Source organism: Panthera leo, chromosome F3 (genome assembly GCF_018350215.1).
Source record: "Panthera leo isolate Ple1 chromosome F3, P.leo_Ple1_pat1.1, whole genome shotgun sequence".
Classification (NCBI taxonomy): Eukaryota; Metazoa; Chordata; class Mammalia; order Carnivora; family Felidae; genus Panthera; species Panthera leo.
In genome coordinates, this window is record NC_056696.1 from 11,216,723 (window position 1) to 11,243,563 (window position 26,841).

The 26,841-nt window shown below is 36.1% G+C and overlaps 1 protein-coding gene across 5 annotated transcripts in view; it reads left to right on the plus strand.

Moving 5' to 3' along the window:
• DCAF6 (DDB1 and CUL4 associated factor 6) overlaps nt 1-26,841 on the plus strand; it is a 133,864-nt gene that overhangs the window by 1,540 nt on the left and 105,483 nt on the right. For all 5 annotated transcript variants that reach the window (XM_042925389.1, XM_042925384.1, XM_042925387.1 and 2 more), the window contains exons 2-3: nt 14,887-14,948; nt 23,649-23,741. In XM_042925389.1, the coding sequence (XP_042781323.1) occupies nt 14,887-14,948; nt 23,649-23,741 (155 nt within the window). The remainder of the gene's footprint in view (nt 1-14,886; nt 14,949-23,648; nt 23,742-26,841) is intronic.

Here is a 26,841-nt window from a genome sequence, read left to right on the forward strand (position 1 = left end):
AGCAGAAATTCCTGTGATTCCCTCCCATTCCAGGTACACACACACACACACACACACACACACACACTCACACTCTTAGAGGTGACAGTTATCTGTTTCTTGAATATTCCTGCAGACTTTTTTCTTTGCATTTTTACAAGCGCACATGTACATATGGAAATGCTATGGTTTTGTGTGTGGTGTGTGTGTGTGTGTGTGTGTGTGTGTGTGTGTGTGTTTGAATCCTGCATATATGGTGTCATCTTGTAAACATTGTTTTGCAATTTGCTTTTTCTACACTCCCTCTTGGAGATCTTTCCAGGCAGTAAAAATAGACCTATTCAGTCTTTTAAACTATTGCATAGTATTTAACTGTATGATGGTACTGTAATCCACTCAGACCTTTCCTCTGGAAATGAACCTTGGCTGTTACAAAAGCGCCGCAGTGAATATCCTTGTACTTGCTTGTTGTGCATGTGTTGTAGGATAGGTACCTAGAGTGGTGATTGTTTTAAAATTAAACATAGTAGAGAGTGTGTTTTTTAATCATTAACCTAAAAAGATGTGCAGTATTTTAATATTTATTTGTTGAAAAAGAACTTAATTTTAGCTTGATAAAACAAACTTTAACACTGCGTTCTGCGTGAATAAATTTGTTTGGTCCTGTATTAGTTGGACTGTTTAAGTACTGATCTATATAGGTTTATGTATTCATGTTTTCTTTTGGTTCAGTTAGTTCAGCTGTATCTATGACAGTCAGTTAAAATATGAATCTATACATTTCCTTTTTCCCCTTCCTCCTGTAACTCCCTAATGGGAACAGAGTTTGCATTGGGTAGAGGGGAATTGAAAAGCAAGAATCCACGGACTTAAGTAGAAATTCCAAATCATAGATTTTCAGATATCAGTATGTATGTGTGTATATATATATATATATATATATATATAGGCAGTTCCTTATCTTAAATAATATTTTAAATGTGATAATAACATATGCTTTATAAATAGCATATTCTTGAACAGCATCCTTTAAATGTGGTTTTCTAAGTATTTGAAAATGACTTGTAATTTCTTGGCCTCAGTAGACCTTCTTTACACCGTTTATGTAATTCTTCTACACCCCAGTGCTAAATCTTGGCATAGCATTCAGGAAATAGTAAAATCCTCATTAGTAGTGACTGAATTAATGAGTTTCTTAAAAATAATATTTTGAAGTACTCCTACAAAGTCTTTATAAAGCCTAAGTTAAAGAATGTAGAAGGTGGGGGTACCTGGGTTGAGGTTAGGTGTCCAACTCTTGGTTTTGGCATAGGTCATTATCTTACGGTTTGTGAGCTGTGTGCTGACAGCTCGGAGCCTGCTTGGGTTCTCTCTCTCCTCTCCGCCCTCCCTCTCTCGTTTCTCTCTTTCTCTCTCTCTCTCAACTTTTTTCTTTTTGAGACTTCAAACATTTTGATTGTTTATAGTATTGTAGGTTATTTTTCCAATTTATTTCCATTATTTGTATTCTTCATAATGAATTACTGCTAAATAAATAATTCACAGATAGAATTGACAGATTTTTCTTGTAATGTTTACATTTCAAATTATTTCACCATAGTCTGTGTTTTTCCAGGCTTTGTAGGTGAGTTTAAATTTGATTAATTACTTATTTTCCTCCTACCAAAGAAAGCTGCAGTTCATAAAACATCTTTTTATATTGTGGGAATGAAGATAAATAATTTGTTATATGTTATTTAGGTGAAAAATATATATGTTCACTTAACCCTGAAATTCACAAGATTTCATCGGGATTCAGAGGCTAGGCCAGCTATTGTCATCTTTATGGGCCTGATCTAAATGTCAGTGTAGGATTTATTTTTTTTAAAGAGTGATTTACAAAGTCCAGAGTCAGAAACACCTGTAGATTTAAATGTTTGTTTCTCAAGATACGGTAGTGCTTTGGGGATTCAGTGATTATTGTGATAACTTATTGGTCACAAGTTTTATATATATACACACACAGTGTTATAAAGGTAAACATTGCTTATAAAAGAAGCTATCATTTCTGTACATTTCCTCTTTCTATTCATATTTCTCTCATTTTAAATGGACTTGTCCACATTTGAATTTTTACTTTCTCACCTTTCTACTTTAATTGACAAAAGAGTAAAAGAACTTTTCAAGGGAGTTGTGTGCCATAATGTATAGTATGTTTCATATAAAATGCTTAAGCTATGATTAGGCAGTGTCTTGGTCAGTTTAGGCTGCTCTGACAAAATAGCATAAACTAAGTAGCTTTATAAACAACAGAAATTTATGTCTCACAGTGTCGGAGGCTGGAAGGCTGAGAGTAGGATGCCTACATCATGATCTCAGTCTGCTAAGGAGGGCCTGCTTCCTGATTCATATGGCATTCTTTTCATTGTAACCACACTGGGCAGAAGCAGGGTCTCTTTTAGAAGAGCACTAATCCTAATCTGATCACCTCTCCAAGATCCCACCTCCTAATGCTAATCACTTTAGGGGTTAGGATTTCAACGTAGGAATTTTGAAGAGACCCAACCATTCAGACTATAGCAGGCAGCGAATGACAACTTTGTTTATTTTTAAAGGTTTATTTTTGAGAGAGAAAAAGAGAGCACAAGCAGGGGAGGGGCAGAGAGAGAGGGGGACAGAGGATCGGAAGCAGGCTCCATGCTGACAGCAGCAGGCCTGATGTGGGGCTCGAACTCAGGAACTTCAAGATCATGACCTGAGCCAAAGTCAGACACTCAGCCAACTGAGCCACCCTGGTACCTTCCTATGACAACTTTATAGTGGAGTTTGAAATTTCTATTTGTAAGGGGATTCGGAAATCTGTGTTTTTGGAGTATCATTGGAGTCATATATATTGAAATGGATAATTTTTGCATTTAGATTCTTCTTTAGCATATTCTGAATACATCTGCGTTACCCAGTTCCTCATAATGTGTTGCCAAGTTACAATATGTTATATGAGTCAATAAATTCTGACTTTTGCTTCCTTGTTAGCTACTGGGGAGAAGTTAGTGGAATCTTCGTATTTTGTCTCTTTAGTTTTGAAACCTCAATGCAAATTGAAAGATGTCTGATTTTAGTGGTGAAAAATGACTGTCAAATATGACAAATACATGTAATAGAATATGCTGATGATTCCTGAAGATAAGACCACCAAAGACATATCAATCATAGCAGCTGCAGACAGATTTGAATGGCTCTACTGTGGATTTCATTCTTCCTGGGTATAGGATGAGAATGCTTAGAAGGGATAGGAGCTGCTGGTAGCACAGAGTTTGTATTGTAGGCATGTTCTAGGTCAGTGTTTCTAAAATGTTTGACCATGATCCACAGTAAAAATACATTTACATGGCAACTTGTGGTATACACATGCAACTAAAATAAAAGATTCTCCAAGTGGTGGTTAGCCTTACTATTTTCTGTTCTGTATCATGCTAGAAATTGTGGTGTTGATGTGGTAGAATATTTACTGATACATCTTGGCTTGAGGTTTGCAAAACTTTACTAAATGGTTTATATTTTTAATAATTGTAATTGAGTGTCATTGATGTCAAGGTTAGGGTGGGTGGGTTTCAAGTACTTGCAGCAGATTAAAAAAATTTTTTTAAACACTGCTCATGGCTAATAAAGAATATATAAATAATGAAACCTTGTTTACTCCTTGGGAAAAATAACTAGAGTAGGACCCTTTTAAATCCTTATTTCTTGGGTAGTAACCTGCAATAGGATTGCTGAGTTGTGTAAGTGTATTTAACTTTACAAGAAATTGCCAGACTCCTTTCCAAAATAGTTGTACCATGCTGCATTCCCACAGCACTTGGCATTGGGAGTCTTCCTAATTTTAGCCTCTCTAGGTATGTAGGTATAATGGTATCGTTATCATTTTAATTTGCATTTGATTTATTCCTAATGATTAATGATGTTGAGTATCTTTTCATGGCTTATTTGCCATCTGTATACTTTGGTTAAATGTTCAGATTTACCTTCTTACTATTGTAAGAATTCTCTGTATAGTCTTGATACAAGTTCTTAATCAGATATGTGTTTTGCAAATATTTTTCTCCCGGTTTGTCTTCTCTTTTCTTTTTCCTAACAGGGTCTTTTATACTTCATGCTTCTGTGTCCTATTTAAGAATCTTTACCTAATCCAACATCACAAAGATTTATACATTTTTTTTCCTAGAAGTTTTCTCTTTTTAATTCTTATATTTAGGGCTGTGAACAATTTTGAGTTCGTTTTTATCTGCGCTGTGAGGTAAGGGTCCACTTTCATTTCTTTGTATGAATGTGCAGTTGTTCTGGCATCATCTGTGAAAAGACAGTCTTTCCCATTTGTTGAGAATTAGTTGTCCATATATGTAAATTCATTTCTCTGTGATGTTCCATCGATCTAGCTGTCTTTCTTTATAGCAGTACATCGTGTCTTTATAGTGAATATTGAAATCAGCCAGGGCAATATTTTGAACTTAGTTCTTTTCATACAAAATTATTTTGGCTATTTTGGGTTCTCTTCATGCTCATATAATTTTTTTTTTTTTTTTTTTTAAGTAAACTCTACCCCCTATTGTGGAGCTTGAACTCATGACCCTGAGATCAAGAGTCCCATGCTCTACAGATTAAGCTTCAGGTGCTTAATCAGGTGCTTCTCATTCCCATATAAATTTTAGAATCAGTTTGTCAGTTTCTACAAAAACTATTGGGGTTTTGCCTGGTATCATATTGAATCTATATGTTATTTCAGAGAGAACTGTAGTCTTTACAATATTGAATGTTCAATCCATGATAGTCCTTTTTGTCTCCAATTATTTAGGTTTTCTTTCATTTCTTTAATGTTTTCTATTTTTCAGTGCACAATTTTACACATATTTTTGTTATATTTATCCCTGTAACATAATGTTTTAAATACTATTTTAAATGGTATTAATTTTTAATTTCAGTATCCAGTCATTCATCATGGACATATTGAAATGCAGTTGATTTTTTTTTATTGGCCTTGCATCCTGCCGACTTTACTAGACCTACTCATTCCTCCCCCTCTTCTTCTTCTTCTTCTTCTTTTTTATTAAATTAAACTCCACCCTTAACTTGGGGCTTGAATTTACAACCCCAACCCAAATCAGGATTCATGTGCTCTAGCAACTGAGCCAGCCAAGTGCCCCAATTACTTCCTATAATTTTTTTTTTCCAAATCTGTAGGATTTTTACATAGAGGATTATGTCTCTGCATATTAAAACAGTTTTATTTCTTCCTTTTTCACCTGTATTCCTTTTTTCTTCTTTTTTTCCTTTTTCTTACTTAATTGCACTGGCCAGGATTGCAATAGAATCTGAATGGAAGTACTGAGAGTAGACATCCTTGCCTCATTCCTCATCTTGGAAAACATTTCAGATTTTCACTATTAATATCTTACTGACCATATGTTTTTTGTAGACACTCTTTGAAGAAATGTCCTTCTCTTCTTAGGTTGCTGAGAATGTTTGTCATGACTAGCTGTTGAATTTTGTCAAGGTTTTTTTCCTATATCTCTTAAGTTGATTATATGATTTCTCTTTCATTGATTCTGTTAATTTGGTATATTAGCATATTAAATGATTTTTTTAATGTTGAACTAATATTCAATTCCTGGGCTAATCCTACTTGGTTATTATAAATTATCCTTTATATGTTGCTGGCTTGAGTTTTGGTAGGAATTTTGTGTCTATGCTCATAAAATTTAGCTTATAGTTTTCTTATAAGTTACAAGCTTATAATTATAGCTTATAGTTATATTTTTGCTTGTTTTGGTATCAGGATAATGTTGGCTCATAAATGAGTTGAATGTATTCTCTTTTTCTAAAGAGGTTATATAGAATTGAAATTACCTTTTTCTTGAACATTTGATAGATTTCATTGTTGAAGACCTCAGGGCTTGGAGTTCTCTCTGTGGGAAGGTGTTTTTTTCTTTTTTTTTTTTTAACTTGGTACTTTCCTTAACTTTTTATTTTGAGGTAGTTGTAGGTTCATATACAATTGTTAGAAATAATTTGGGGAGATCTCATATACCCTTCAACCAATACTGCCAATGAATGGTAACATCTTATATACAACTATATGATAATATCACAACTAGGAAATTGACATAGATAGATAAAGCCATGAACCTTATTCAGATTTCCCCAATTATATGTGTACTTATTTGTGTGTGTGTATGTATTCTGTGCATTTTGAACATTAATTTTAATAGATTAACATGGTCACCACCACAATTAAGATAGGGAATAATTCCATGACAACGATCCTTTGTGATATCCTTTTATAGTCACTGCTGTATCCCTTTCTCCCTACTGCTAACCTCTGGCAACTAGTAATCTGCTTTTCATCTCTATAATTTTGTCAATTCAAAAATTGTTATTTATATTAAATTGTTATTTATATTATATAAATAACATGTATGTTAACATAAAAAACAGCATGTAATCTTTCGAGACTGGCTTTTTTCACTCAGTGTATTTCCCTTAACATTCATCTAAATTGTTGTATTAATAGTTTATTTGTTTTTACTGTTTATTAGTATTTCATGATATGGTTATATGGTTATTTAACCATTCACCTGTTGAAGATATTTGGATTGTTTCCATTTTTGACTGTTAAGTATAAAACTGTTATGAACATGCAGTTTCATATAAATGTAAGTTTTCATCTTTTGGGGATAAAGGTCTAAGAATTGCAATTACTGGATTGTATGGTAAGCACATTGTTTAATTTTGTAAGCAACTGCTATACTCTTTCAGGTATTACTATACTATTTTACATTCCCATCAGCTCTGCATCATCACCAGCAGGAGTGTTATCACTATTTTTATTTCTAATTATATAGTGATAACTCATGGTTTTAATTTACATTTCTCTAATGGCTAATTTTGAGCATCTTTTTACGTACTTCATTTGCCATCTTCATATTTTCAGTGAAATGTCCCTTTATGTTTTTTTGCTCATTTTTTGTTTGGTTTATTAATTGTTTTTTACTGTTGAGTTTTGGGACTTATTTATATAATTTCGGTACTAGTCTTTTGTCAGGTGTGCAGTTTGCATATATTTTCTCCCAGTCTATAGCTTGTTTTTTCATTCTTTTTGTAGGGTCTTCTGCAGAATAAAGGTTTTTAACTTCAGTGAGGTCCAATTTATCAATTTTTCCTTGTATGGATTATGCTTTTGGTATCCTGTCTGAGAATTCTTAACCTATCCCTAGGTCCTAAAGATTGTCTCCTAGGTTTTTTTCCTAAAATTGTATTTGTCTGGGGTCCATTTTGTGTTAAGTTTTGTATGATGTGTGTGGTTTAGCGTGAAGTTCATTTTTGTGTCTATGGATGTTGTCTTGATCTAGCACCATTTGTTGAAAAGGCTGTATTTCCCCATTCAGTTACTTTTGCGCCTTTATTTTAGAAATCAGTTGGGCATTTTATGTGGACCTGATTCTGTGTTCTTTGTTCTCTATCACTGATCTGTGTGTGTGTTCTTCTGTAAATAATACCACACTGTCTTGCTTATTGTAGCTATATAGTAAGTTTTAACATCAAATTGAGTGACCTTTTCCCCCCTTAGTTTGTCTTTTTCAAAATTGTTTTGGCTATTCTATATCTTGTGCCTTTCCATATGAATCGTAGGACAAGCTTGTCCATACCCCCAAATTACTGAGATTTTGATAGGAATTGCATTAGATTTATATACCAATTAGGGAAGAACTGACGTCTTTCACTGTGTTGATTCTTTTGATCCATAAACGTGGTATACTCTGTTTAAGTTGTTGGTGTCTTTCATCAGCGTTTTGTAATGATCAGGATACATTATATTTCTTTTTTATATTTATGTCTAAATATTTAATTTTCTTTGGAGCAATTACAAATGGTTTTGTGTTTTAAGTTCAACTTTCACACGTTCATTGTTAATATATAAAAATGCAACTTTGTGTATCTGCTGATCTTGTATCCTGTGACCTTGCTGAACTCACTTATAGTTCTAGGGATTTTTGGGGGGTATAATCTTGGGGACTTTTTACATGCAAAATCATGTCATCTTCCAATTGGATCTGTTTTATTTCTTCCTTTCCAATATGTATGTCTTTTTTTTCTTTTTTCTTGCAATATCACATTGGCTAAAACTTCCAGTACAGGCATATCTTGTTTTATTGTGTTTCATTTTACTGCACTTTGTGGATACTGTGTTTTTTACAGATTGAAAGTTTGTGGCAACTCTGCATGGAGCACCTGTTTTCCAATAGCATTTGCTCACTTTGTGTCTCTGTGTCACATTTTGTGGCACAGAATCTGTAAGAATTTGTAATTCTTACAATATTTCCAACTTTTTCATTATTATCATTGTTACATTGATCTGTGATCAGTAATCTTTGATGTTAATATTGTCATTGTTTTGGGGCCCCACAAACCGTGCCCATATAAGACAGTGGACTTAATCGATAAGTGTTGTGTGTGTTCTGACTGTTCCAGTGACCAACTGTTCCCTGTGTCTCCCTCTTTTTGGGTCTCCCTACTCCCTGAGAACAACAGTATTGAAATCAGGCCAATTAATAACTCTACCATGTTCCTTTCAAGTGAAAGAAAGAGTCGTGTATCTACTTTTTTTTTTAATGTTTATTTTTGAGAGAGAGAGACACACAGAGTGTGAGTGGGGGAGGGGCAGAGAGAGAGAGAGACACAGAATCCAAAGCAGGCTCCAGGCTCTGAGCTGTCAGCACAGAGCCCGATGTGAGGCTGGAACCCAGGAACTGTGAGATCATGACCTGAGTCGAAGTTGGCACTTAACCAACTAAGCCACCCAGGAGTGCCTGCATATCTCACTTTAAATGAAAAGCTAGAGGGGCGCCTGGGTGGCTCAGTCGGTTAAGCGTCCGACTTCGACTCAGGTCATGATCTCACGGTCCGTGATTTCGAGCCCCGCATGGGGCTCTGGGCTGATGGCTTGGAGCCTGGAGCCTGCATCCGATTCTGTGTCTCCCTCTCTCTCTCTGCCCCTCCCCCTGCCCCTCCCCCGTTCATGCTCTGTCTCTCTGTCTCAAAAATAAATAAACGTTAAAAAAAATTTAAAAAAAATTAATTAAAAGCTAGGAATGATTATGCTTAGTAAGGAAGACATGTTGAAAACTGAGATAGGGGGTGCCTGGGTGGCTCAGTCGGTTAAGCGGCCGACTTTGGCTCAGGTCATGATCTCACGGTCCGTGAGTTCGAGCCCCACGTCGGGCTCTGTGCTGACAGCTCGGAGCCTGGAGCCTGTTTCGGACTCTGTGTCTCCCTCTCTCTGACCCTCCCCCGTTCATGCTCTGTCTCTCTCTGTCTCAAAAATAAATAAAAGTTAAAAAAAAAAATTAAAAAAAAATGAAAACTGAGATAGACTGAAAAGTGGCCTTTTTGTGCCAAACAGTAGCTAAGTTGTGAATGCAAAAGAAAATTTCTTGGAGGAAATTAAAAGTGATATTCCAGTGAACACGTGATGGATAAGAAAGTGAAACAGCCTTATTGTTGATATGGGGAAAGTTTTAGTGATCTGCACAGAAGATGAAACAGTCGCAACTTTCCCTTAAGCCAAATCCTAATTCAGAGCAAGACCCTAACATTCTTCAACTGCATAAAGGCTGAGGGAGGTAAGAAACCTGAAAAAGAAAAGTTTGAAGCTAGCAGAGTTTTTGTTCATGAGGTTTAAGGGAAAGAGGCCATCTCCATAGCATATAAGTGCAAAGTGATGTGGCAAGTGCTGATGTAGAAACTGCAGCATGTTATCCAGAAGTTCTAGCACGATGGTGGCTATAGTAAATAACAGACTCTCAGTGTAGACAAAACAGCCTTCTATTGAATAGTTTTCTTTAAGAAGATGCCATCCAGGACTTTCATATTTAAAGAGGAGAAGTCAGTACCTGGCTGTAAGGCTTCAAAGGACAGGGTGACTATCTTGTTAGGGGCTATTACAGCTGGTGACTTTAAGTTGAAGCCAGTGCTCATTTACCATTTTGAAAATCTTAGGCCCCTAAAGATTGTGTTAAGTCTACTCTATCTGTGCTTTATCTACTTTATCTGTGCTTCAGCCTGAATGATAGCATTCTGTTTACAATATGGTTACTGAATGTTTTAAGCCCATTGTTGAGACCTATTGCTCAGAAAAAAAAAGATACCTTTCAAAAAATATTTATGCTCATTGACAATGTACCTGGTCATTCAAGAGTTCTGATGAGTGTTTCATGCCTGCTAACACAACATCCATTTTAAGCCCTTAGATCCAGGAGTCATTTTGACTTTCATGTCTTACTATTTAAGAATTGCATTTTGTAAGGCCATAGCTGCTATAGATTGTGATTCCTCTGTTGGATCTGGGCAAAGTAAATTGAAAATCTTCTGGAATGGATTCCCTATTTTAGATGCCATTAAGAATTTTTGAAAAAATTAAGAATTTTTGATTTATGGGAAGGGATCAAAATATCAGCATGAACAGGAGTTTGGCACAAGTTGATTCTAATCCTTATGGATGACTTGGAGGGGTTAAACACTTCAGTGGAGGAAGTAATTGCAGATGTGGTGGAAATAGCAAGAGAACTAGAATAAGTGGAGCCTGAAGATAGGATGAATTGTTGCAATCACAGGTTTCGAGTGGATGAGGAGTTGCTTCTTATGGGTGAGCAAAGAAAGTGTTTCTTGAGATGGAATCTGCCGGTGAAGGTGCTGTGGAGATTGTTGAAATGACAGCCAAGTATTTAGAATATTATTACAGAAACTTACACAAACTTATTATTACATACACTCCTAGGCCTAGTTGCTGCTCATTCCAAGAAGGTGAGCTAGCAGATACACAACAACACGTATAAGCAGCATGAGCTTTGCTCCAACCTTCTGAGTGCAAAGTCACTATGGCTGTAATTGTACTTCATTCATCAGTCTTGTGCAAAAATGGCTGGTGATTCATCCTAAGGCGAGATCTACAGGGAAGGGATTCTGGGAAGGTAGTTCAGTGTGACTTGACACATTTCAGTGCCACCACACTTCCTATTGATTATTTATCAGATGGGAGGGGGTTTCCTGCCCTTCCCTGAAGGATAGGCAGTGTCTACTTTTATCCTTTTCTCAGGGCAGTTGCCCTTTGCCTGAAATGATGGTGAGGGTTTCCTGCCTCTCTCACCGGTAGTAGACATTTACTGAGGCCATTTTTAGCTTGGGTTTCTGCAGTGGCTTACGGCTTTTGTTTCCCCTGAGAGAATGGCCTGAAACGTGAGTGGGGTTTCATGCCTGTGTCCTGCCAGAGAGGGACTCTTTCTGGTCTCCTGCCCTGTTTCCAGTGTTTCTCGCAAGTTCTTGGTGGAAGCTAACAGAAAAGAGCCGGTGACCGAATGAAGACTTTGTCTGTGTCTAGGATCTCAGAGATTCAACCATCTTGTTAGCCCACAGTTGGCCTTAAAGCGTTTGTTTGCATCTCACAGTGTTCTCCTTCTGCACTTTGATGGCAGCTGCCTCTTTGTCCTGTGCTCTGTCCAAGATGAAACCCTTCTGTGTTCTGTCTCACCTCAAAGGAGTTTTGTCACCCTTTGATTTTCAGTTCTCCTGGTTATCTGGTAAGATGCCATGGGAACCAAAGAAGAAGATTATTTCAAGAAGATGGCGTCAGCTGTGACAGATAATACTATGAGGTCATGAAAAATGTGTCTTAAAAGGGCCCACTGGATTTACTGATGACCTATGATTTCTAAGAACAAAACCAATGGAGAGGAGGGGGCAAGGGACAGTGCGGGGGAAAGAAGAGCTGACAGTGAGCTAGGGAAGGCGGCATGTGGAGATGACCAGAAAGTTTGGCTTTAAAGGCAAAGTAGTTCAAAGGGACAATAGAATGAAGTAAAGTGAAAAATTTTGTTAAAATGCTTTTCCATCTCTGCTGTTCAGTATCACCAGCCTTACTGTTTTTCTTTAATCAGCTGAACCTACCTCAACTCCTAAATGAGGTCATTTTTAAAAAATGATTTTCTCTCTTTCCAGGCAGTATCAACTTGGACCAATCCCACCTGTGTATAGGGAGAGAACTCATTTTAAGTGTAGAGCATATCAGCAGGTCCACAAGTTTTGAGAATGCTAATTAATTTGCTCCTGACAATAAATGTGTACCCATCAAATGTAAAACTTCTACAAATGTAACGTAAACTAAGGCTCTGAGAAGTTAGGTTTTGCCCAGCTTATTCATAGTATGTTCCAAGTAGGTATTTAAACCTGGTCTAACACTTATCTCAAGCATCTCACGGTCTACCAAGGGAGATAGGTATGTGAATAAGTAAGTTGCAAAGCTGTTTAATACGTTATATAACCATTCAAAATGAGCAGTAGCTCTTATAAAAAGAGCAGTAGCTGTATATTTATTGTCATTGAAAGATGTTCACCCAACAGAAGACATATTCTAGAACAGCGAGTATCATGATCCTATTTGCTTATTCACTGATTGAGCAGATGTATATTAAATGCCTATTTTGTCCTCCGCACTGTTCTAGGCACTTAGGGTACCCGGGTGATCAAGAGTGTTGCTCTTTTTATTGAGCTTATGGTCTGTTAATAAAGAATAGAATGTCAAAGCAGTGATGGAATTATGAGAGGCAGCATGGGTTGCAAGAAAGACATGAGTAGGAAGCCACAGCAGTAGGTAAATTCATCCGTAACAAGTGTGTAATTGTTGGGAGGCAATTCTCCATGCGTCTTGCATTTCTGCACATTTGTGAGCAGAGGCACTGGCTGCTTTGTTCTGGACTATCTTTTCAATAATGTATATACAAGGAACAGCTTTGGAAGTTATAATATCTCTCTCTGGAGCAGAGGGCAGATTTATTTATTGTCCAGTATAATACAGATACTGTCACTCTTTGGGAAAAAGGTCAGACAAGTTTGCTTGATCTTTTGTAAGATTTGGGTTTCCTCAGTTCAGGGTTCTCCAGCTCTGATTCAAACCCCCAGCATATCCAGTACTTACCTAGGCTGCTCCGCATTGCCCTGTGGGAATTGAGGGACAAGGAGCCTATGTGAACTTGAAGCTTGCATTGATTAAGGAGAAAAATCCTTTGCTTCTGACTTAGGAGTTTTGTGTCTTCTGCCAGCATTCATGAGATGGTGGCAGGTAGTTGTTAGCTTGCAGGTAGTCTAGACTTCATAGTTCTTGACGACAGGTATGAGTTTATTTTAATTTGGGGGGGCTCCGCTTTTTCACCTTACGATTCTTATTTTAGGGCATCTGTCAGCTCCTATTTTTTGGTAGTACATTTAATTAGTAAAGGGTAGAGGAGGTTTATGTTAGTTGTTTCTGGAAGCACATTTAATGAGGTATATGGACAATACAGTCATTTTGATCTCCAAAGTTACATACAGAAATCATTTGGGAGCTATTTAACTGTCAAGTCTCAGTGCATGTTTTTATGTGCAGGTTTCGTACGTAAGAGTTCTTGCTCGGAGAACTCACCTTGTCTTCTGTTCTCTCATGTCCCACCACCATTTTCTCTAGGCAGAGATGGCTAGAGCTGTGTTTTCAAACCTAGATTTTAAAAATTTTCAAGAAAAATTTGTGGTTTTTTTTCCTTCTCCTCTCTTCTCCTCCTCCTCCCCCTCCTCCTTGTATTTTAATGAATTTTAATTGTTGTCATGTTGATAATATGATCTTAACTCTTAATTATAACTCAGTAGGATTGCCAAGCCTGCTGTTGGCTGAAGGGCGGAAATTTTTTTTTAATGTTATCTATTTAGTACAGTTAGCATCTTTTTAAAACTGAAAATCAGATTGAAAAGTTAATTATATAAAGTACAACCAATTCATGAAAATACTGAATTTCTGTAGGTTGTCTTATTCCAATGTTTAGAACCATAGAACATTCCCCCCACATAAAAAAAGAAAAAAAGAAAAATTCTTTAACCCACATGTTCATCCTTTACCTAGCCATCTTACCAGTCATAAGCAAGCACAAAGAAAGAAAATAGTTCATTCTCAAGAAGATCTTGATATTTACATCGAATGGCAAGAAAGTGTAGAGAAATCTGTCCCTGGTGACAGTGTACAGAGAGCATAGTCAAATTTAATTTTATTTGAGATCTCATCAGCCTGATTTACTTAGCTAATTATCGTTCTTTGTCATATATTCAGCTTCTTTTCATTACAGCTTCTGAATAAACATGAAGCTTTTTGGTCTTTCTTTGATAAAGATGATTCATTTTTTAAAGGGAAACATTTCTCATTTTCAAAGGGATTTCTATTTTTGCAGTATTATAATTCTGCTATTGATGGACATTTAGGCTGATTTTATTTTATTTTTTTGCTGGTACATTTCATCGTAAAATGAACTTTAAAATATTTTAACATTTCTGAAATTGAGATGTGTTTGAAAGTAGGTAGTATCTAACAAAACACTGTTTGCCCACCTATTTAAGGTTCAAAACCCTACCCCCCACCTCTAGTCCTATCCTCTTTCTCTATTTTTCCATTTGACACTTTCATCAGGTGACGTGTTGTTGATTGTCTTTCAATAAGCTCATTAGAGTGCAGAGTTCTTTTTCTGTTTTATTTCACCACTGTACTCCTAGCTCCTAGAACACCACCTGGAATGGAATGAGTACTCAATATATTGGTTGAATATATATGTGAATGATTACTGTGGTCCAGCCACTGTGCTAAGCCCTTTCTATCTTTGAACCGTTTTATCCTTGCAATAACAGCATCAGGTAGGCAGGAACTACTTAATGAGGGAATGAGGGCTGAGGCGGTATCACTCAGCTTCTAAGTGGGAGTTGCAGTTAGAGCTGCCTCATGTGGGATCCTGGGCTCTTAACTTCTTTGTTATACTTTCTTCATCAAGAATGACTTATAACTTATTTAGTTTGTTTTTTTTTTAACAGGAAGAAGAGAATTTATCCAAAGATTGAAACTTGAAGCAACCCTGAATGTGCATGATGGCTGTGTAAGTAATAATTAATTCTCCACTATGAAGGACCTTAATACCAAGTGCTCGATATTTGATGAAATGCCCCATCCTCTTTGAAGAGGTTATGAATAACTGTAATAAAAAATGGGAGAATGAAGTTTGACGTTAAAACATAAAGTTTATTTTGATTTTAGAAAAGTATGCGGGAGATTTTTAAGAGTACAGATGTGTTTTCTAATATTATCAAAAGGCTTCCCTCTCACTCAACGGTACTGCTTTTGTGAAGGTCACTAATGATTACCAGTGGTTACTTCTCAGGAAATTTAGACATTAATTGAACACATGTTCTTTCTTGAAATATTTTTTCTCTTGCTTTCTGCTAACACCACACTCTCTTGGTTCTCTCTGTATCTCATTGACTGACTGCGTCTTCTCTGTCCTCTAGCTGACTCCTCCGCTTCTTGACCTTCAGTTGTTGGATGTACTGGGACTTTGTCCTGGCTCCTCCCACCCTCTTTTCTCTTCACTTTTCTGAGACATGTTATCCGGTCCCACGGCTAAAAAACCATGACTTCCAGCTCTCTGTTTCTTCCCCAAACTCCAGATTCACGTATCCAGCTCTCTACTGGTTGCATGTCTAATGGCCATGCCAGATTTAACAGGGCCAGAACAGAATCCTTTTCCTTTTAATTTCTGTTCTGAAAATTTCAGGCAATGCTTTTCATATACTCATCAGGCGGATTTAGCAGTTATCAAGATTGGGACATGTTTGGGGCGCCTGGGTGGCTCAGTCGGTTAAGCGTCCGACTTTGGCTCAGGTCGTTATCTTAACAATTTGTGGGTTCGAGCCCCGCATCGGGCTCTGTGCTGACAGCTCAGAGCCTGGAGCCTGCTTCAGATTCTGTGTCTCCCTTTCTCTTTGCTCCTCCCATGCTCGCTCGCTCGCTCTCTCCCTCAAAAATAAACATTAAAAAAAATTTTTTTTTAAATATTGGGACATATTTTCCATTTCATTTTTCTCAGAATATCATAATACCCTAGATATTATGTCATTTCACTCCTGTGTGTAGCCAAAAAGCAATGGACATTTTCTTATGTAACCAAAATGCTATTATGTAATTTAACAAGATTGACAGTATATTTTTGGTATCATCTGATATACAGTCCATAATTAAATTTCTCTTATTATTTAAAATGTCTTTTTATAGTTATTTGTTCAAAAGAGGTTCCAGGCAAAGTTTATTCCTTGATTGCCATGCCTCTTCTTTTTTCTAGTTTTTATTTTAAATTCTAGTTAGTTAACATACACTGTAATATTAGTTTCAGGAGTAGCATTTAGTGATTCATTACTTACATACAACACCCAGTGCTCATCATAAGTGCCCTGCCTCTCAAATCACTATTAAAGTAGAGCAGGCTTCCCCTTCTTTGTTCCTGCCATTGACTTGTTACAGAGTGTAAGTCAGTTTTCCTATAGACTGTCACACATTCCAGATACTAGTTTGGTTTCTTGTGGTATCATTTAACTTGTTTTTATATACCCTGTATTTCCAGTGCGCTATTATGGAATTATAATTATGCTATAAATACAGTTCAGGTATATGTATTTATTTTAAAGCTAAAAACCATTTTTGGAGGGAGCGGGTCAAAATAATATATGTGCATGGTTCAAATGGATCATAACAAAAAGTAACAGATGTGTCTCACTCTCCCTTATTCCTATCCTTTTTTCCAAAAACAACCTCTTTGAATCATTTTTCATTTCAGATCTTCTGATGATTTCTTTTGTATCTCCATATAATACTCTTACATTGATCTTTTTTGAATTGGCAACTTCAAACATCATCTACTGAGTTCCTGCCATGATAGAGAATTTAACTCATTTATAGAACTCTCTCACTTTCTAAGATGTAGGCTTCTCAGAATTTTTATATTACTGTTCTTAGTCTCTACACTAAACAACATACATAAACATCCTTTTGTTTTTCTGTCATTTATAGACGGTATCTCTTGAATTTCCATTCTGTAAGGTAGAGACTTTTAATTCTTTCATCCTTCCCTCCACCTTTTTTGTTTAAGATTTTATTTTTAAGTAATCTCTATACCCAGCATGGGGCTTAAACTCACAACCCCGAGATCAAGAGTTGCATGCTCTATGGACTGAGCCAGCCAGGCACCCCTTCTCTCCACCTTTTTATCTCTGTTTCACACCTCTGTCAGCTTGTATGCTTTTATATTGTCATATTGGTTGTATGTACCCTTTATTCTGTAGTCCTGGTTATCTTTTATTATTTGTCTATGTATTCTTAAAGTCAAAATGCAGTAAACAGTGTTATAAGTCTTATATGTATATGTACTTTTCTGAGTTTCTGTTATATCCTTCAAAATAAGGAGAGGGTAGAAAGAAAATTTATAAAGAAAATTATGTGATGTATCATCTGTTCATAATACGCAACTGCTCAAAACTCTCCAGTCGATTTCCAGCGTACTTCTAGTGAACGCCAAGGCCTTGTTGCTTCCAGGCCCTGTGATTTGGCGCAAGCGGCTCTCTCCAGTTTCATCCTGTACTGTGGTCTCTGTTACGCATATTTGTTCTAGTCACACTCATCTCTTTGCTGTTCCTCGAGTACACCAAGTCCGCCTCTGCCTTGTATGTTTTATGCCTTCTCCTCAGAACTCTTACTCCATATAACTGTAAAGCTTACCTCCACATTTCATTTAGCTCTACGTATTACCAGGACTTGATATTTCCTGTCTGTGTTTGATAATAGCCATTCTGGTATGCATGAGCTGATCTCTCACTACTGTTTTGATTTGCATTTCCCTCATGATTAGTGATGTTGAGTAGCCTTTCATATATTTTTTTGGCCATTTGTATATCTTTGGAAAATGTCTATTTGGATTCTTTGCCCTTAAAAATCGGATTATTTGGGGTTTTTTTGTTGTTATTGTTAACTGATTATATGAGCTCCTTATATATTTTAGATATTAGCCCCTTGTCAAATTATGGTTTGCATATATTTTCTCCAATTCTTTAGGGTTCCTGTTCATTTTGTTGATTTCTGTTGCTGTGCAGAAGCTTCTGAATTTGATTTAGTCCCACTCGTTGATTTTTGCTTTTGTTGCTTGTGCTTTTGGTGTCATATCTAAAAAAATGACTACCCAGGTCAAGGAGTTTTTCACTGTTTTTCTTCAGGTCTTATGTTTATAAGTCTTATCCATTTCTTTCTTTCTTTCTTTTTTTTTTTTTTGCTTTTATTTATTTCTTTATTTTTGTCTTTTTTTTTTTTGTCTTATCCATTTCAAGTTAAATTTTTTTATTTTGTATGTGAACATCCAGTTTTCCCAAAACCATTTATTGAAAACACTGTCCTTTCTCCATTCAATATTCTTGGATCCTTTGTTGTAAATTAATTGACGACATATGTATGGGTTTTTTGGGCTCTGTAGTCTGTTGCATTGGTCTGTGTGTCTGTTTTTGTGTCAATACCATATTATTTTGATTACTGTAACTTGGTAATATAGTTTAAGTCAGAAGTGTGATGCCTCCAGCTTTGTTTTTCTTTCTCTGTGGTTCCATACAAACTTTAGGTTTGTTTTTTCTCTTTGTGTGAAAAATGCCATTGGAATTTTAATAGAGATTGCCTTGAGTCTATAGATGGCTTTGGGTAGTATGGACATTTTGATAAAATTAAGACTTCCAGTACATGAACTCAGCGTATCTATTTATTTGTGTCTTCTTCATTGTCTTTCATCAATATTGTGTAGATCTCAGTGTACAGATATTTTACCTCTTTGGTTAAATTTATTCCGTATTTTATTGTTTTAGATGCTATTGTAACTTGGCATTAAATAGTTGATTGTTAGTATGTAGATATGTGAGTGATAATTTGTTTGTTGATTCTATATCTTGAAACTACTAAATTCATTTATTAGTGCTAACAGTTTGTTGGTGGAATCTTCAGGCTTTTCTGTGTATAAAGATCATGTCATCTGCCAGCAGACACCATTTTACTTCATCATTTTCAATTTGGATGCCTTTTATTCTTTTGCCTAATTGTTCTGGCCACAACTCCAGTACTATGTTAAATAACAGTGATGAGAGTAGTTACCCTTCTCTTGTTCCTAATCTCAGAGGAAAAGCTTTCAGCTGTTCACCATTGAGTATGATGTTAACTGTGGGCTTGTCATATACAGCCTTTAAATTGGTGAGATAATATTCCTTCTATGTTTAGTTTGTTGAGAATTTTTATCGTGAAAGATGTTGACTTTTGTCAGATGTTTTTTCTATATATATTGAGGTGATCATATGATTTTTATCATTCATTATATTAATGTGGTATATCACATTTATTGATTTGTGTATACTGAGCCATCCTTGTATCTCAGGGCTACATCCCACTTAGTCATGCTGTATGATCCTTTTAATGTGCTGCTGAATTTGATTTGCTAGTATTTTGTTGAGAATATTTATATGTACATTCATCAGGAATATTGGCATGTAGTTTCCTTCTGTTGTAATACCTTATCTGGCTTTGGTGTTAGGGTAATGCTTGCCTCAGAAAATGAATTTGGGCATGTACCCTCCTCTTCAGTTTTTTGGAAGAGTTTGAGAAGGATTGGTGTTTATTCTTTAAATGTTTGGTAAATATTTAAAGCCCCTGAGGCCATTTGATCCTGGGCTTCTCTCTCTCTCTCTCGCTCTCTCTCTCTCTAATATTTATTGTTGAGAGAGCAAGAATTTCAAGCAGGCTGTCAGTGCAGAGCCCGATATGGGGCTCAAACTCTCGAACTGTGAGATAATGACCTGATCCAAAATCAGGAGTTCAACCGAATGAGCCACCTACATGCTCCTTTTTTTTTTTTTTTTTAAAGGTTTTTGATTACTGATTCAGTCTCCTTACTTGTTAGTGGCCAATTCAGAATTTTTATTTTTTCATGATTCAGGTTAGGTAGGTTATACTAAAAAGTAAGTTGTCTAGTTTGTTGGTGTGTAAGAGACTGTGTTCTCTTACAGTCCTTTGTATTTCTGTGGTATCATTTGTAATCTCTTTTATAATTTTATTTATTTGGATCTTCTCTCTTTTTTCCTTGCTAAGTCTAGTTAAAGGCTTGTCATTTTTTTTCTTTTCAAAAAACCAACTGTTAGTCTTATTGATCTTTTTTATTGTTTCTGTATTCTTTATTTCATTTATTTCTGCTCTGATCATTGTTGTCTCCTTTCTTCTGCTAACTTCAGGTTTAGTTTGTTTTTCTTTTTCTATTTCCTTAATGTGTTAAGTTCTGTTGCTTTTTTGTGATCTTTCTTTTTTCTTACACAGGCATTTATTGCTATAAAATTCCTGCTTAGAACTGTGTTTGCAGCATCCCATGTGTTTTATTTCCATTTTTGCTTATTTCAAGATATTTTTTTTTGACCCATTAGTTGTCCAAGAGTGTATTATTTAATTTCCATATGTTGGTGAAATTTCCAGTTTTCCTTCTGTTTTTTTTTTTTTTCAACGTTTTTTATTTATTTTTGGGACAGAGAGAGACAGACAGAGCATGAACGGGGGAGGGGCAGAGAGAGGGAGACACAGAATTGGAAACAGGCTCCAGGCTCCGAGCCATCAGCCCAGAGCCCGACGCGGGGCTCGAACTCACGGACCGCGAGATCGTGACCTGGCTGAAGTCGGATGCTTAACCGACTGCGCCACCCAGGCGCCCCATCCTTCTGTTTAATTTCTAGTTTTCACCATTATGGTCAGAAAGATACTTAGTATACCTTAACTCTTTTAAAATTTGCTAATATTTGTTTTGTGATTTAGCATGATTTATCCTGGAGAATGTCCTGTGTGCACTTGAGAGGAATGTCTGTTCTGCTGTTTGATGAACTATTCTGTGTATGTCTAAATCTTGATCTAAGGTGTAGTTCAATTCTAGTGTTTTCTTATTGATTTTCTGTCTGTATGATTTATCCATTGTTGAAAATGGGTTATTGAAGTCTGCTGTTTTTTCATCTGTTTCTCCTTTACATCTGGTATAGTAATTTAAAAAAACGTTTAGACATTCTAGTAGAAATCTAGTGATACCATGTTGTTGTTTTAATTCTCTGTCCTGTTTTTGCATATTTGTCTGTATTGCACAAACTTTCTAAACTCACTTATTAGTTCCAGTACTTATATTGTCTTTTTAATATTCTGAAGACTTGGTACAGAATTCTCATTATTTAATTATTTTTAAATGTTTGGCAGAATTCACCAGTAAAGCCATCTGGGCCTTGAGTTTTCTTTGTGGAAAACTCTAACTATAACCCCCTAATAAAAATAGATTATATTTTGAGTGAATTTTGTTTAGTGTGTGTGTTTCAAGGAGTTTGTCAATTTCATCCGTGTTGTTGCATTAATGGCATAAAGTTGACCATAGTGTTCCGTTAATGTTTAGGTATTTGTAGAATATGTAGTTAGTGATGGATATCACCTTTCTCATTTCTCATATTGATAATATGTTACCCTGACCCCCCCTTTTTTTCTTGATTAGTCTGACAACATGTTCATTAATTTTATTTGTCTTGTCAGAGAATCAGCTTCTAGTGTTTTTGTGTATGTTTCTTTTTCTTTTTTTTTTTTTTTTTTTTTCTGGTTTCTGTGGTTTCATTGATTCCTGCTCTGATACTCATTATTTGTAATCTGATGCTGACTTTGGGTTTTACTTGTTCTTTTTATGATTTTTTTTAATAGAAGCTGAGGTCACTGATAGGAGGAGACCTTTATCTTTTCTAATATAGGTATTTTAGTGTTATAAGTTGACTTCTAAGTACAGATTTAGTTGCAACCCATAAAATGAGATATGTTGTGCTTTCATTTTCATTCAGTTCAAAATACCTTCTAATTTATTACGTAATTTCTATTTTGAGCATCTGTTATTTTGTAGTTTCCAAATATTTCTTTGTGTTAATGATTTTCATTTAGTTCCATTTTGGTCAGAAAACATACTCTGTATTTAGTTGAAATCTTTTAAAAATATTAAGATTTGTTTTATGGCCCATAAGTATTTTCTATATTGGTAAATAGATTTTTGTGTACTTAAGAAGAAGGTGTAGGGGCACCTGGGTGGTTCAGTTAGTTGAGTGTCCAACTCTTGATTTAGGTTCAGGTCATGATCTCAGGGTCATGGGACTGAGCCCCATGTCGGGCTGCATGCTGGGTGTGGCACCTGCTTAGAATTCTCTTTCTCTTTCCCTCTGCCCCCTCCCCTGCTTGCTTTCTCTCTTTCTTTCTGTCTCTCTCTCTCTCTAAAAAAAAGGGGGATGTATATTCTGCTGTTTTTTAGTTGTTGCAGATGTTATAGTAAATTTGGTCGGTGTTATTCTGTCTTGACTGAAAGTGGAATCTATTTTTTTTTTTATTTAGATACAGTTCATATACCATACAATTCACCCACTTTAAGTGTGCAATTCAGTTTTTTTTTAGTATGTTCATAAAGTTGTACCGTCCACCGCTAATTCCAGTATATTTTCACCACCTGACAAAGAAAGTACATAGCAGTTATCATTCCCTCCCATTCCCCCTCCACCTAGCTGTTGGCAATCACTAATCTACTTTCTGTCTCTACAGATATGCCTGTTTTAGAATTTTTGAAATAAATGGAATCCTCTAATATGTGACCTTTCAGATTGGCTTCCTTCACTCAGCATAATGTCTTCAAAGTGTATCCGTGTTGCAGCTTGTGTCCACTGTGTATTCCTGTTGCTGCTGAGTATTTCCTTGTATGCATATTTTGTTAGGAGCAAACGGATAGTGACATTTTGTTTATGCATTCTTTCAGAAATGTTGGGGTTGCTTCCCTAATTGGCTCTTAGGAGTAATGCAGCTCTGGTTTTTGTGTACACGTTTTTGTTTGGGCCATGTTTTCAATTCCCTTGGATATATCCTTGTTGTAGAATTGCTGGGTCATAGGGTCGCTCTGTTTCAGTTTTTGAGGAACTGCCAACCTGTTTAAATAGCAGCACAATTTTGCATTCCTACCAACAATGTATAAGGATTCCAATTTCTTGACAATCTAGCTAACTTACTATTTTGTGTCATTTTTTTTTTTTTTTAATCATTATAGCCATCCTTCTGGGCGGGAAGTGGTAATTCATTGTGGTTTTAATTTTCATAAAGATTGATACCTGTGTTTCCTTCTAAGTTTTATAGTTTGGGCTCTTACATTTAGGGTTTTTTTTAGCATTTTCAGTTAATTTCTGTATGTGGTGTTCCTTTCCTTGCGTATATCCAGTTGTCTCAGCACTATTTTTTGAAAAAATATTCTTTTTCCTTAGAATGGTCTTAGATCCGTTGTCAAAAATTACTTGGCCATAAATGTACAGGTTTATTTCTGGGCTCCAATTCCATTCCATTGATTTAAATTTGTGATCATGACAATACCACACAGCCTTGATTACTATAGCTCTGAGTAAGTTCTTTTAATTTTTTTTTTTTTAAGGTGGCCTGGTTTTATGTTTCTGGGTACAAAATGAATCAATTAAAATAAATTTAAACAATAAAATTTAAAGACTCAGTCATTTCATTGTGAATTTACAGAATGTTATATTTACTAAACAGCTGTATTTTCAATAGGTAAAGTGGTAAATACTGCTTATCATAGATGCAACTTTATTAGTGATAATAAATTTTGAACCGTCAGTTAACTGAAAGATGGCATACTTGTTTTTATGTCCAGCTTGCTTAAATTTACATTTTGTTTTCTTTTTAGGTTAATACAATCTGTTGGAATGAGACTGGAGAATATATTTTATCTGGCTCAGATGACACCAAGTTAGTAATTAGTAATCCTTACAGCAGAAAGGTAAAGTGGTTTAAAAAATCTATCATTTCATGAGAAAAATTAAGCTAAAAATTAAGAAACTGTAAATGATTATGGAATGGCCATTTGTAACAAAATATCCTTCTTGTTTTGCTACAGTTATATAATTTGGAAGTTATTATATGAATATCCCTTAGTCTTCTTAGGAAAACATTAGATTTCACTGGGCTTTTGACTCCAGCAAATTTGAATATGCTTCACTGTATCCACCTGGGTAAAATTGCCAAAAGTAACATTATCTCAATAAATCATTCTTTGGGAGGAAAAGGACAGTGTGATTTTTTTTTTTTTCTTTCATGCTCAAAAAATCTACCCTTCAGCCAAGTGGTTTAAGATATTATCAGTTTGAAAAAACAGTATTTAGGTTCTAGTGAAATGCTTCATGATATCTACTACCGTAAACTGGCATATAATATTGAGTTTTAGGATTATTTCTCATTTTTAGTGGCTCTTCTCTCTATATGGAGAAACCATACACCTATTTTTTTTTTTTAATTTTTTTTTTTTTTTTTAACGTTTATTCATTTTTGAGAGAGAGAGAGAGACAGAGCATGAACGGGGGAAGGTCAGAGAGAGAGGGAGACACAGAATCCGAAACAGGCTCCAGGCTCTGTGCAGTCAGCACAGAGCCCGACGCGGGGCTCGAACTCACGGACAGCGAGATCATGACCTGAGCTGAAGTTGGCCGCCCAACCGACTGAGCCATCCAGGCGCCCCCAGATACACCTATTTTTGTATCAGTGAGAACTTGGTAGATTGTCAGACCAAACACTCATTTAAAATGGTAGCAACCTGGGGTGCCTGGGTGGCTTAGTCGGTTAAGCACCTGACTTCGGTTCAGGTCATGTCTCACGGCTCTTGAGTTTGAAGCCTGCATCAGATTCTCTGCTGACAGCTCAGAGCCTGGAGCCTGCTTCGGATTCTGCGTCCCTCTCTTGTTCTGCCCCTCCCCCACTCATTGTCTGCCTGTCTCTTTCTCTCTCTCTCTCAAGAATAATTAAACATTAAAAAAATTTTTTAAATAAAGTAGTAGGAACCTTAAGAATAAATTATTCACATTTTTCTTGTTTTTCCACATTTAAACAGTTAAGATATTCTAATAAATGTTTGTGGTCCTTCAGTCTGAATGAAGTTCATATTGAAGATATTCTTGATTAAGAGACAGGTCTTAATTTTGTTTCAGAAATAGCTTTACTTAATTGTCCTGACTTAGCAGAGGGAAACTTGATATTTTCAAATCCTACTTGTTTTAGGTCTGCAATTACTAGGTCTTTTAAGGTGCCTGGATCCAATTCCAGTGTGGAGCTTGGGGCCTGGCTCAGTGGCATGTTGAAGCATTCTCATCTCCCAAATGTGGAGGCCCTCTGAAAAAGGCCAAAAAGCTGTCTTCTTGGGTTTTTATGGAGGCTTCATTACATAGTCCTTGGTCCTGACTGACTGTCTTTAATCACTGATTGAGTCAACCTCCAGCCCCTCGCCACTCCCAAGTTGCAGCTCTCTAATCTTACGATTGCCCTTTCTTGCAACCAGTTGCCACCCTCTGGTGGATTCCAAAAGTCACCTCCATTGATAACAAGACACCCATGTCACCTTTATGTCTCTGAAGCATTTTCAAAAACCATTGAGCAAGACCAGATATATCAGAGAAATAGATTTTGGTCATCTGAATGACCAAAGATTTATTTATTTATTTTTTAAATGTTCGTTTGTTTTGAGTGGGGGGGGGGGGGGGGGGTGGGGAGGGGCAGAGAGACAGAGAATCCCAAGCAGGCTCTGTGCTGTGAGTAGAGGGCCCGATGTAGGGCTCGGGCTCCATACCATGAACCATGAGATCATGACCTGAGCTGAAATCAAGAGTCAGATGCTTAACCAACTGAGCCACCCAAGCACCCCCAAAGGTATATTTCTTATAAATCATTATATCGTACTAGGACAACCTTTTTGTTACGATAGAGGAAATGTCCTGGAATGATGTAATGATGTATGTTTGGAATGCTTTTTGACCCATCACTCTCAGAATTTTAATGCTAGCAGTATTCATAGTAGTTGTCTAGACACCAATGGAATAATCTTTTTGTTTTTGAAAAGATGCAGAGCTTCACTTTTTTTTAATTGTATTAAAATACACATAACGTAATACTAACTATCTTAATCATTTTTAATGTTTGTGTTCGGTGACATTAAGTACATTTACATTGTTGATGTTATCAGCACATCAGGCTACAGAACTATTTTCATCTTGCAAAACTGAAACTCTGTACCCATTAAACAAGAACTCCTTTTTCTTCCCTCTTCCCTCCAGTCCTTGGCAACCACCGTTCTCCTTTTTGTCTCTATGAATGTGACTACTTCAGATACCTCATATAAGTGTTTATATGATATTTGTCTTTTTATTACTGCATATTTCACTTAGCATGATGTCTTTAACGTTCAGACATGTTCCAGCGTGTGTCAAGATTTTCTTTTTTAAGCCTGAATATTCTATTGTATGTACATACCACATTTTGTTTATCCATTCATCTTTCAGTGGACACTTGTGTTACTTCTACCATTGTGATATTGTGAATAATGGTACTATTATGAACATAGGTGTTCACCTCTCTCTCCAAGTCATTGCTTTCGATTATTTTGTCACCATACTCAATGGGATAATTTTTAGAAGGTCTTGTTTCTTCTTTATTTGCTTATTTTTGGAAAGAGGACATTCACTTTGATGGCATGGTTCCCAATAGAATATGTATATTTAAAAAGTGCTTACTCCTTCTCGTTGCCAGTTTAAGAAATGAGTAATCAGATAATACTTTTAAAAAGTTTAAATATAACAAGACTTTATCTTTTTCATGTAGTGGTCTTCATAGATCCAAATTTGCTATCAGAAATAGTAAAAAAATATATAAACATAGATGATTAATTACATAGGAAAATAGACAGTTTTTAATATTTGTTTATTTATTTATTTAGAGAGTGCATGAGCAGGGGAGGGGCCAAGGAGGAGGGAGAGAATCCCAAGCAGGCTCCGTATTGTCAGCACAGAGCCCCGCATGGGGCTCAATCTTACGAACCATGAGATCCTGGCCTGACC